This window comes from Diceros bicornis, chromosome 33, assembly GCF_020826845.1.
Source record: "Diceros bicornis minor isolate mBicDic1 chromosome 33, mDicBic1.mat.cur, whole genome shotgun sequence".
Lineage (NCBI taxonomy): Eukaryota > Metazoa > Chordata > Mammalia > Perissodactyla > Rhinocerotidae > Diceros > Diceros bicornis.
In genome coordinates, this window is record NC_080772.1 from 35930852 (window position 1) to 35944172 (window position 13321).

General features: G+C 41.5%; 1 protein-coding gene across 2 annotated transcripts in view; it reads left to right on the forward strand.

Annotated features, from left to right (window-relative positions):
- Positions 1-698: 698 nt before the first annotated feature.
- Positions 699-13321, forward strand: part of ATP6V0D2 (ATPase H+ transporting V0 subunit d2) — a 49059-nt gene continuing 36436 nt past the window's right edge. The window contains exon 1 of one of the 2 annotated variants that reach the window (XM_058528969.1): positions 699-1149. In XM_058528969.1, coding sequence (XP_058384952.1) covers positions 1020-1149 — 130 coding nt within the window. In that variant the 5' untranslated portion in view covers positions 699-1019. The other variant, XM_058528970.1, reaches the window with a different exon arrangement.

Consider the following 13321-nt stretch of genomic DNA (forward strand, 5'->3'; position numbering starts at 1 on the left):
ATTTTAACTTCAATGAAGAATTTCATACAATATATATGAAAGTGAAACGCTATATGTGTAAAATAGCGTTCAGGATACTTGACACAATTTTTGAGCTAAGTATAGGAGAGAACAAGCCCTCCTTTTTGGAGCAGGAAACTCAACAATTCAGTCCTGGCCTAATTAAGTACTTACTATGCTACTAGCTGTGCATTTTGAGCTGCCTCACAGCTTCTGAGACCTGGTTCCTCATCTATGATTCAGGTAGTAATACTATTTGTTCAGATACATGTCTCAGAGAAATCGCGAGATTCAAATGGGAAAAAGAAAATGAAGAGCGACGTGGAAATGGTCCAATTTTGCAAAGGTGGCTTATTATTACAGAATCACAGCGCTGTGCACTTGCGTCCCGGATTGTTTTCTGGGCTCTGACCCCAGACTGGGGTGGGAAGCAGCTACCGGCCTGTGGCAATGTTAGGACATTACTAACCATTTGTTGTGCAAATAACTGTGTGGCTAAATCAGCTTCTCAGGATTCTTCAACCTGCCTGCTGGCACGCATTTGATCTATTTACATAAATTAAAAAAAAAAATAAACTCTCTTTCTTCGTATTAACAGTCCTCGGAAAATTTAGGACCAATGGGATTTGCAGCTGGAAGGTCAGACGGGCGAGGAATGTGGACAAAACAGCGATGTTTCAGGTCTTCCACAGCAAAGCTGGAGGGGCCGCCGCTCCGGGAGGGAGAGCCCCTGACCTTCCCTCTGACCCTCGGCTCTCCTTGCCCCAGGGCTGCCTTGCCTTCTGGTTTACGGGGGCGGTGGGGCTGACTCACTGTTGCTGGGCAAACAGGGCTGAGCCCCGTGTGGAAAGCCACTGAAACCGGAGGAAACCAGTCATGCAAACCCTGACTGTCAGCTGATGGAGGGCTCCCTGATAAGCCCTGGGTCCGGCCGGCGTTTGCCCAGACCAGCGCAAGCCTTGGGGGCCTGAGCGGGACACAGCTGTTGCAGCGCAGACCGGCGCGACCCCTCTGTCCCCATGCTGCAGGGCGCCGAGCTGCACTTCAACGCGGACCACGGCTACCTGGAGGGCCTGGTGCGCGGCTGCAAGGCCGGCCTGCTGACCCGGCAGGACTACGCCAACCTGGCCCAGTGCGAGACCCTGGAGGGTAAGTGCCGCCCCTCGCACGTCTGAAAAGGAAAAGGAGACGGTGGAGAAGGGACTGTGTTCCCACGGCCTCCGAGTCCAGAGCAGGTCTTATTCCTGGAGTCCACCCTTCAGGGACTCAAGTTCCATGAGCTTGGTCGTGGAAAAAAATTACCTGCCTGCTTTGGGCATTCTCTAAGTGGAATTGAGCATTTCCTTTCATCATGAAGGTAGGCAACACATCACAGCGGTTGGTACTTTGTCACCAATAGACATTCAGTATTTTCACATCCTGTCACAGTTCTTGGAGATACCCTGAAATATCCTTTCTGTTTTCACTATTTCAAAATTACACTAGTAAGGTATTTATTCTTTAGTCTTGATCTTTAATGTCTTGAAGTACAGTATTACACATTTTAAAAATATTTTGATAACTGTATTTTAATGTGTTTGGTTTTCTTTGTTATCTTATATATTTTCTTTTCCTTTTTTCTCCCCAAAGCCCCAGTAGATAGTTGTATGTCATAGCTGCACATCCTTCTAGTTGCTGTGTGTGGGACGCGGCCTCAGCGTGGCCGGAGAAGCGGTGCGTGGGTGCGCGCCCGGGATCCGAACCTGGAGCGACAGTGTGGGAGCGCGCAGTTAACCGCTAAGCCACGGGCCGGCCCCCTATATTTTCACACTACATATTTATAAATATTATTGGTAGAAGAACTGCACCAAACTGCCCAGGGGTCTATGGAAGAAAAAAAAAAGCTAAGAACCTAGTCTAGAGAAATTTATTCTATCGCTAGTTTCTCAGTGTCTATTAGTTTGAGAGTTTATTTGTGGTTTGTCTTTAACTGAAGCTTAAGAAAAAAATCAAGAGACAGGCCTGTGGTGAGGCCAGCCCTGGATTCAAAGTCCTGACTTTGGCCTCTGCGGGGTCAGGTAGGCGGCCTGGGCTCAAAGCCGCTGAGCCTCAGATGCCTTGTTTGTAAACTGCAGTGGTAACACCGGCTTTGCCGAGTTGTTTGGAGAAATAAATGAGATAATACAGGAGAGAAGAAGTTAAGAACTTCGAAGAACTTCACAAATGGAAATTATCTTTTTTTAACCACTTTATTGAGGTGTGATTGACATACAAGAAACTGCACAATGTGTACAACTTGATGAGTCCAGAGATAAGTATACACTTGTGAAGCCGTCACCACAATCTATGCCCTAAACCTGTTCATCGCCTCCAGAACTCTCCTCCTGCCTCTTGTTTATTATCATTATGTGTGTGTGTGTGTGTGTGTGTGTGTGTGTGTGTGTGTGTGCAGGAGAGAGAAGGATGCTTCACCTAAGATCTACCCTCTTAGCAAATTTTTAGGCATACAATACAATATCGTTAACCTCTAGGACTTATTCATCTTATGCAACTAAAACTGTTTACCCTTTGACTAACACCTCCCCATTTCCCCTTCCTTTCTGGAAATTAACTTTAAGCCACAGTATTTTCAAAACCTTACCAAAGCGTTCACACCTATAATATGGTATTTTTATTATTAAAAACAGCTACACTCACTCATTTTGAAATGTGCTTATAAACTCACTATATGTCAATAATAAGATGCTTTAAAACTTCCAGATTATTCTAAAAAAAAACAGAAAGTAATAAGGATCAAGACTGCTAGGAAGAGTATTAGAAGGCCAAACAAACAAAACAAAAACTTCTGAAGGTGACTTTGCAGGCTTCTCAAGTAGGACAAGGGTCCTGAGGTCACTTGTTTATGGTTCTGCCAGTTGAAGCCAGAGTGAAGGCAGAACTACCCAAGCTGAGATAGACCCTCTCCTTTCTTTAGAAAAGGAAGCAGCTAGAAAAATCTTTCAGATGATAACTAATTCTGTTAGCTACAAATAATTACAGTATAATCCCAAATCCGAAATCATTTCAGCATGTTACATTAGGAGTTTGGTGACTGGAGAATGTTAATCATGTATAGAAAACCTGCAAAAATTGAGGTAGAAAAATTAAAGAATACAAGGCAGAATCAATGCTTCTTGAATGAGAAGAAGCCGTTTGAATGACTTCTATATAGTTTTCAGTCAAGCTTTTAAATGGACTGTGGAATACAAATTACACACAGACAATACATCAGATATCTTCATAATACAAAGCAAGGTTTAGCCAGCTCACTAAAGAGTTCGGAGAGAAACCATGGGCAGCCATTCTAAAGCCATGTGAAGAATTCTAGAGAATAAAAAGGTGAAAAAGATAAAAATCAGGAATTTGAAAATCATTCCCAAATATTTTCTGCCAGGGGTCCTTTTGACCAATAATTCAGTTAAGGGAGGAGGAAAGAGAAGAGATGGAAGGAGTGAGGTGAACAGATCCATCAGCTAAATAGGAACTTAGCTGAATTTGGTACCCTCAGCTTCAATTTGGGGGAGAAGGAAAGGTTTCAGACCTTTTTGAAGACCTGAAGAATGAACTTTCTTAGAAAAATACACACAGGTGCATACAAACAGAATTTGCCATATAATATCAGGGGGTCATGGACTACCCAAAGCCATCCCTGCACCCTGGTTAAGAAACCCTGCCATATACACCATTGGTGTATTATCATTGTATCTCATGGTTTCTCCCTTTCTCTCCTCCCAATAATGTATTTTTTTCAGCTACTGGTTTCACAACTAAGTTTGAATCTGTGTGCCTGTCTACTGTTTGGGGACTCCCAGGAATATCAAGTATGAGTCATCAAACAATGGATTATAATGGCTGCAGAGAAAATAAATCTAAATAAGGATTTCATGTCCTCTGTTAATGGTTGAGGACACTGAGGCTTAGAATGGCTGTGACCAATCTCACAGGCTGCCAGCAATGGAGGATAGAGATAACGGCATCTCTTTTTCCACTAAAATGTCTCTGCCTCTTGAGTATGAATTGAAGATATATGAATAGGTCCATGTTGATGTCAGCTCCATTTTGATATAGAAAATAATAAGGTCTGCGCTACCTAATTATTTCATAGCATGTTGTGGAAAGCAATGCAGCTGTTGTGTCTGAAATGCGCTTAAAGAGACCCAGCCACCTTCTGAGCTGGGCTGAGTGTTGAAGAGGAGAAATCAAGGACATTTATTGGAGTAGAAGTTAAGGACTTTGGGATTTCTGTTTACTTTTGCACAAGATATGCACTATACCAATTATGGATAAAGAAGTGTAGGTAAAACAGTGTCATTATAGCACTATATGTTGAACCAGGCACTTTCTGTGAAAGAAAAGCTAACTTGGCAAAGATTAAAGATTCCTTTAAGGAACACATAAGGTTTCAGCTAAATTTGGAAGAGAGAAAACAAAGATTGTCCAAAAAAGCTTTGGAAAGTCCTAGTATTCATAATTGGCTTAACTGTGTGCATAATTGTGCCCGTGTGATCAGAAATACTCATCTATTCCAAGACCTGCCCTTGAGTAACAGTGACTTGAGACAGTCGCTAGTACCGTCTGTGACTCAGTCCTTCCCAGAGACAAAAGAGGGAAGCTAGTTCACATGGCCTACGCCACTGGTACTGCTGTATAGAAACTTTAGTCTTTACAAGTGACTTTGCACAAAAATGATAATGTTAAAGAGGCATAAAATATTCTTTTAAAGAATTAATGCTGTTATTTTTTTTATTAAGACTATTTTTTTAGAGCAGCTTTTAGGTTCACAGCAAAATTGAGGAGAAGGTACAGAATTTCCTATATATCCTCTGCCCCCACACATGCGTAGCTTCCCACTACAGTTGTACATTTGTTACGATCAATAAACCTACACGGACACATCATTATCACCCAGAGTCCGTAGTTTACATTACAGTTCTCTTATTGTACATTCTGTGGATTTGGACAAATATATGATGACATGTACTCATCATTGTGGTAACATACAGGGTATCTTCGCTGCCCTAAAAATCCTCTGTGTTCCGCCTGTTCTTCCCTCCCTCCACCCCCACTTCTGGCAACCACTGATCTCTTTACTGTCTCCAAAGTTTTGCCTTTTCCCGAATGGCATATCGTTGGGATCATACAGTGTGTAGCCTTTTCAGAGTGGCTTCTTTCACTTAGTCACATGCATTTAAGGCTCCTCCATATCCTTCCATAGCAACACTGCTATTTTCATCAGAATTGTTTTTAATTACAAATAAGACTACTGTAAATATTCTTTCCTCTTCAAAAAAAGACAGGGTGGTAAAATTAATACTCTAGAGCTCTAGAATTTACTAATAAATGTTCTTTTCTAAAGTATATGGTGAAAGTGTCCACTAGCTCTCAGAGTGAGATGAGAATACTCTGGGTTGAGCCTTTATTTGCCCTCTCTGCTCTAATTTTTTAGAAGAGAACGAGGGGAGCTGATTTATCTCACTAGCAATTACGTCCCTTTCAAGGGACATGACCTTCATTCCCCTCCAGCTGTGCCTTCAAGTGGTAATTAATTCAACGACCATATGTTAAGCACTTTCTAGCTAGAGCCAAAGAAGGAAAGATGAATAAGATATAGTCCCTGCCCTAGAAAGGCTCCCACTCTAGAGAATAAAAATATTGGAAAACTAGGAGCCCTTCATTGGGGCAATGGGCCAGCACCTATCAAAATTCCAAATGCATATACGCTTGGCCTGGGACTTCATGTAGCCTTGTTTGGAAGAGCAAAAATGGAAACAAATCCAATGTCCATCTGTAGGGAACTGGTTAAACAAATTAGGGAACATTCACATAATGGGACATTCTGCAGCCATAAAAAAAGAAAAAACATGAGCATGCCATTTAAGAGAACTGATAGGGAAAGATGGCCAAGATATAGTAAGTGAGTAAAGTAAGGAGAAGAACTATGTGTGGCGAGGTTCTCTTTAATAAAAAAGATGAATAAATTTTAAAATATATCTTCTGTACTATTGTCTAGATGCAAAGAAACTGTGAAAAGATCCAAAAGAAACTAAAAACAGAAGTTACCTGGGGCTAGGAATGAGTGAGTGGGGGAGATGGAGTGGGTGACAGATATAGGAGACCTTTCACTGTTTACCTGTATTTATACCTGCTACCTATTTTTAAATTAAAAAGTACATACAGGAGGAAGACTCTTATTTCAAAGAGCTTTCTCCATGCTGCCTTAGACATTATTTGTACCTCTAATTATAGCACTTATTTTCTCTGCCTTGTGTTAAAAATGCATATCCCGTACTGTTACTTCCCTGTTCAAAAATACTTCTGAAGCCAGGTACCTGAGGGTTACTGTAAATATTCAATAAGATTACCTTTAGATCTTGTTATGAAAAGAAGTTAATCTTGTCAATTTGCTGTTTTCCTGTTTAACCTGAGAGGTGAATCAAGGGTCCTAAGGATTTATGAGCTTGTTTTGCAGAAGAAAAGAATGCCTTCAAGGAAGTAACCAGCCCCCAGCTGTCATTGATGCCCGGAAGTCAGATTGCCCAAGGGCTTATCTGGAGTGAAAGAAATGTGGATTCTCCTTTTTTTTCTCCAGAACTCCTCCTGCCAAGCCCCTTAGCTCTATAAAACCCCCTACTTTCTTTTCTTGTTGAGGCAGATTTCCCATTTTGGCCAACTCAAATAAACATTTCTCCATCTCCAAGCACCCATGTCTCAGTGATTGGCTTACTGCACATCCGGCATGCAAATTTGAGATTAAGAGGTACAGTGTCACTTCAGTGGCTTTCATCAGGCAGAATAAACTTCACTCTTAGTTTAAAAGGCTCAAGCAGTCTGGCTGATCTCTACGTTGTAAGCATTTCCTCAGAGCCCTTCTGCCTTTTCTAAAGTTACTCCTTCAGTCACAAATTCCGTTCTCCATCCTGTGTGCCTGGAGATGCCCATTCCTCTTTAAAGTCTCAACTCCAGGGTTACTTCCTCTGTAAACCCCTTCCTACTATATCTCTCTTGGGGTAGAATTGACAAGCCTTGACTTTGTGCTCTCTTGTGCCTGGTAATGGACCCAGTCCTGTACAGCGTCTGTCACATTTGCAAAGATGTGTCAACCTGGGACAGGACATTTGTCTCACTTGTCTATCTAGCCCCCTGAATTGTCACAGTTAAGGGCTTAACTGGAAGGAATAAATGAATCTATCTCCTCCTATACTTTAAGCTTCTTAAGGGCAGAAACTATCACTATGTGAGGTGGTGGATGCATTAATTAACTAGATGGGGGGAATCCTTTCACAACGTATACCTATATCAAATCCCCACAATGTACACTTTAAATTTCTTACAGTTTTACTTGTCAGTTATATCTCCATAAAGCTGAAATTAAAAAAAAGAGAGAAATATCGTTTTTTTAAGAAGGGCAGAAACTACACCCTATACTTTCCTCTCTCCCAGCTCCCCTAGCCTAAGGTTGTGTTTTGCACATAGTAAGAATCTGAAAATACACATTAGAAATGTCTACATGTTGGGGTTCAAATCCTGGTACTTCACTTTCTGGCTCTGGGATGTTAAGCTTAACTTTGAGCATGGTGCTTTCTTATCTGATACTTAGACGATATCTCCCTGGCCTAACTCCCGGTTACCAGGAGGATCAGAAATTTCTGAAGATGTTTTGTAAACTGTAAATCATAAGAATTCCTGGGAAATCATAATCACCCTCTGAACTGCAGTGTACATACAAGAATTAGTTTACCCTTTCTGCAAGACTTTTGAATTCCTGAAATAATTCTTCCCATTTGGTGGTTATGGTTAATGGTGTTTGAAATATGATTCTGTGTAGTTGGTTCTATTCTCCTCAGAGAACACCAGTTTGTTTTGGAAATATTCTGGTGAATAAGAATCAAAATAAGGAGTTTCAACCCTAGTAACATGCACTAAATTATATAATGAGGTGCTCTGTTACCACTGGTATATTGGTACCAGGTTTTAATCACAAATTAAATCTACTAATATTTGAAGCTCATCTATGTGGTAAATATCGTATTAGGTGAAATGGAGAATATGATAAACAATAAGACACTGTTCACTCTCTAAACAGCTGTCTAGTTGAAAGGACATCATAAATAAGTAAAAACAATTAAAATACAAGAATAGTTTAAACCTACAGACAGAAGATGTATTAGAAAGTGAACCAAATCTTGCAGGACAATCGGTTGGGAAAATGCCAATGAGATGGGGATGGGAGGTGGGGTCAAGAAAGTTGAGATGGCAAACACTCTAGGCCCCCAGGGAAACTAATGAATTACTAATAGGAAAAAATAAAAGCTTATGGGTAAGGAGTAAAGCAGTTTGGCTGCAATACTAGAATACCTGAAGATAAGGCTGGAATGAGGCTGGGAGAAATTTTGAAGAATCTTGAAGGTCTGATTATGGAGCTTCAAGATATTGAATGAGGACAAGAGACCTGTCTGAATCTTCAGTCAAATACTTGCAAGCATGGAAAACATGAACAAGGTTATTTCTCTGAGCCTCAGTTTCTTCATCTGTGAAATGGGGATTCTTGTTAAGGTTAAGAGATAATGTATATTAAAACCGTTTTGTCAGTGGTAAAACACTCTACAAATATTATGAAAGTTGTTTTTAATCTGCCTAAAACTCAGTGGCTCTAAGCTGCTTATAGGATCCTTACAGAATCAAAATAATTCTTAGGAAATATTAAACTTGAGGCAGGAAATGCATGAGGAGAAATGAGCCTGGGAGAATCAATTAGGAGATTGCCTCAGTAATCGAGATGTCAGATGCTCATTATAAACCAGGATGTAAGGAGTGGAAATGGAGAAGACATTAAGGAACAATGTAGAATTTGGAGTAATAAAGCACCGAAGAGAACTTGAAGTTTCCTCACTGTAACAATGGCAGTAAATGAGCAAAAACAGAGGAAGTGTCTGATTTTATAGATATCGATATATTTATTAAAATTTGAGTAATTCTAATACCTGATGATAGATGTCAATATATTGGTTGAGAAAATTCTGGTTTAGAGAATAAAAACCAACCTGCTTAGCCAACTGAATCCAATTATTTTGGAAGTAGATGGGTACAAGTGAGAAGAAAAGAGAGTATTAGGTAGTGGCTTCTGTGTGCTGGCTCTTGGCCTACATCTTCTTGTTAAACCCCCACAACAACCCGAAAGCACAGATGCTACATCCATTTTTAGACGGGGAAAGGGAGTTCAGGAAAGTCAGACGGCTCCCTAAGTTCAGCGCCAGCAGAGAGTCGGGGGTGGGTGGGGGTTGCTCCAGGAAAGCACCCTCTACAGGTACCTCCAACGTGCTTCCTTGGCGTTACCTGCCTGGAGGGTGAAGGTTCTGGAGGTTCACTTTTATAGAGAGCCCCAACGGGAAGCTGCACAGAAAAAAAAATTCTCTCGTCATTTTCTGAAACTGATTTGCCTAACAAATTAATAGAGAGAAGATAACCGTGATGTCCCAGATCGCTGCCCTGCCTCACCAATCAAGTGATCTCGGGTAATTCCCTGACCCCAGAGACTGCAGCCACAGAAGACACACGTTTCCACGATGGCCCTGTGCACACACGCAGGCACTCGTACGTGCGTGCCACTCTGTGTGATGTGCTCTGACATTCGTTATAACAGCCTCATCTAGTCCTTTCATTCTGTTGCTGGTTGGGACCTATACAATTGATGTGGTTGGTAGTGATCTCACGGTTTTGAACACATTCCATTTCATTTGAATTAAAAAGAAAAAACACCGCTGGCACACTGCTTCTCTGGATAAAGAAGTAATTTTCCAAAGTGCTCCGTGGGCGGCTGCACTGTTTTCTAGTGGCTTAGGAGGTTCTGTACCACACTCTTTTCAAAGAAATCACTCAAATTAATGTATTAAAGGCTTTCGGTTCCTACAGTTAAGAAGCCTGTTTATTCCAAATTTAATATTTGGCCATGAAGTCCTATTCGTCACATGTGTACGTAGGTAAGCGCTTGGGGGAATGCAGGGAAAAAGTTCTGTGATCCCATTTTGAAAACTATAAAACTATCAGCATTATTGTTATTACTGGCAGTCCATCATTATCTCAGAGCAAACATTTCAGACTCTAAGAGTTTCTTAGAATCTGAATGCAAGTGGATCATCTTGGTGCTAGAAAAAAAGGATTCAGTTGGTTCTATCCCATTTGCCTCTCCACCGACTACAGTGTACAAGATTCCTATGGGGTCTGAAACACTTGAGACATTTAATTTCAGGATCTTCCTGGCAGCTGAAAGGTTTGGAAATTATTATGCTTAAAAGAAACATATGTCACATAAGCAAAATATCGTGGTTTTGAAAGAAATACCATTTGTGTCCCTTCTGTTGGCAAATATTCCTCAGTGCTGAGAATGCAAACTGTCACGTTGCATGAAAATCTGAACTGCCAAAATAAAAGCCAAACACGACCTGGCAAAAAAGTATAATTTTTAAAAATTAAGTTAATTAAGTAGGTAATTGAGCAAATAAATTCTGCAGTCAGATAAAGAGCATTTCTGATGCATAATCTGCTCCAGATGCTCAGGAAGAAGCCTTGTTTGCTGAATCTCAGATACTCAAGAACCACATTGTAGGGGGCTGGCCCCCTGGCATAGCGGTTAAGAGCCCACGCTCTGCTGCTGGTGGCCCAGGTTCAGATCCCAGGCGCGCACCGATGCACCACTTGTCAGGCCACACTGTGGCGGCATCCCATATAAACTGGAGGAAGGTGGGCACAGATGTTAGCCCAGGGCCAGTCCTCCTCAGCAAAAAGAGGAGGATTGGCATGGATGTTAGCTCAGGGCTGATCTTTCTCACAAAAAAAATAAAAAAAAAAAAAAAAAGAACCACATTGTAGCTAATTGCAAATCCACTCTGTGCTCAGCTACCAGAGCCGTAAGTTCATGGCCTACAGTGGCTCCCGTTATCCTCAGGATACAGGGTGTCGTACCACACCCTCCTAGGACAACCTCTGCTTACCTCTCTGTCTTCATCTCTTACCACTCCTTCTCTTCCACTTGATGCTGCAGCAACACTGACCTGCTCGGAGCTCCTTGCGCGTCCCATACCTGTGCTAACTCATGGGATGCCTGCCTCCCACTCTTACGTAGCACCTGACGGCGCTCATCTCTGGTTTAACCTACTTCAGGGAACTTTCCTAGACGTTTTTGATCCCATCTCTGTGGATATCGCTCTCATTTTCTATGTTCCCATAAATCAGGATCCTTTTTTTAATCACTGAACTTAGTACGCTGTTTGACTCATCTGCTTGTGGTGCCTCCTTCTCCCCAGATTATGAGTTTCCTTGAGGATGAGAAATATGTCTGATCTATCTTTGGGTCTCCTGTAGTTAACAGCACATGATAGATGCTTATTAAATGTTTGAATGAAAGATCCAGCAAGCTCCAGGATGCTATATTGGCTCCAGTTATGTGCTAGATGGTGCCAAAGCCATTTTTGATCTTTAGATATTCATTAACACTGAAGTGTTGAGTACCAAGCAAGGAGCCATGGATAAAAGATGTAACTAAGATAGCATACTGCCTTTTTGGAGTTAACATACTTAAGAATATCTAACATGCTGTCATAGGTGCTATGCTAGAAGTATTATCAAATACTTTGAAATTCAGATGAGTGAGATAGAATATTGCTGCCTGACAGAATTGAGGTTCTACAGGACAATTGATAATCTAATTTAATTGATTGGCAATAAAATACCAATTTTAAATGGCTTTGAAGTCAGATGAACCTGGCTTTGAATCCCAGTTTATAAATATGATCTTGAGTAAGTTATTAACTTCTCTGAGCTTAGTGTTCTGATCTGTAAAAGGGATAAAAATCATTCCTACCTCCTAGGATTGCCATGAATATTAATGAGATAGTATATGCTTAGTACAATGCCTGGTACGTAATAAGCACTCAATGACTAGTAACTGTTATTTTAATGTTATAACCCAGACCTTGAAGGATACATTGTAATGAGCAAATCTGGAAAGGGGTGTGGGTGAGGTGAGTGTGGAAAGTAGAGTGGGGTCAGCATTAATAAAAGTATGGATGCTGGAAAACACATGGTTTGTTCAGGAGGAAGTGACAACAAATGAAGTTGGAATTCAATTCAATTATCTGGCAACCAAAACATTGCCATTTAAAGGATGCCTGACATGGCCTGATGGAAATGATGTTAGATTTTAAGAGTAAGGAGACTCATCTCCTCGTTCAAGACCTACTATTGTATAACTCCACCATTTAGCCCCACTGAGACTCAGTTTCTTCATCTATAATAAAAGGATATTGATGGCTGCCCCTTCCACCTTCTGTACCATGGCAAATATTACTAATAAATTTCTCTTTTCTTTTTTTTTTTTTTGTGAGGAAGATCAGCCCTGTGCTAACATCTGCCAATCCTCCTCTTTTTTTTTTTTTTTGCTTAGGAAGACTGGTCTTGGGCTAACATCCGTGCCCATCTTCCTCCACTTTATATGGGACGCCGCCACAGCATGGCTTGCCAAGCGGTGCGTCAGTGCGTGCCCGGGATCCGAACCGGCAAACCCTGGGCCGCCGCAGCGGAGCGCGTGCACTTACCCGCTTGCGCCACCGGGCCGGCCCCCATAAATCTCTCTTTTCCATCAAGCTAGGATGGAGCCTTAATAGTCTCAACAGTTTTCCAAGCAAGTATTTCCAAACAGCTACAAATAGCTTAGCTAAAACCCGTTTGCCGTATCTGGACGAGACGTGATGCCAAACCTCTTAATCTCAGATTTGTGTGCCTGATGCACAGTAAGCCAATCGCTGAGACTCCAGAGCTTGGACGTGGAGAAAGCTTTGTTTGAATTGGCCAAAATGAGAAGGCGAGAGGGAGGACAGGTTCTCTCAAATCTGCCTTAACAAGAGAAGAGAGCAGGCTGCTTTACAGAGCTGAGGGGCTGGGCAAGAGGAGTTTCGGAGAAACAAAGGGGAAGTCTGTGTTTCTTTCACTCCAGATGAGCCCTTGGGCAACCAGACTTCCGGGCAGCAATGGCAGCTGGGAGCTGGTTATCTGGTGATTGTAACTTTCTTAAAGGCATTCTCTTTCTTCTGCAAAACAAGCTCATAAATCCTTGTGACCCTTGAGTCACCCCTCAGGTTAAACAAGAAAACAGCAAATTGACAGATTAACTTCTTTTCATCTATGTCTGTGCAGGGAACAAGATCGAAAGGTAATCATGTTCTTATTGAATATTTACTGTAACCCTCAGGTACCCATCTTCAGGTGGTTGTTAATGTTCTTTTCTTCAGCTCTGCTAAATAATTCTATG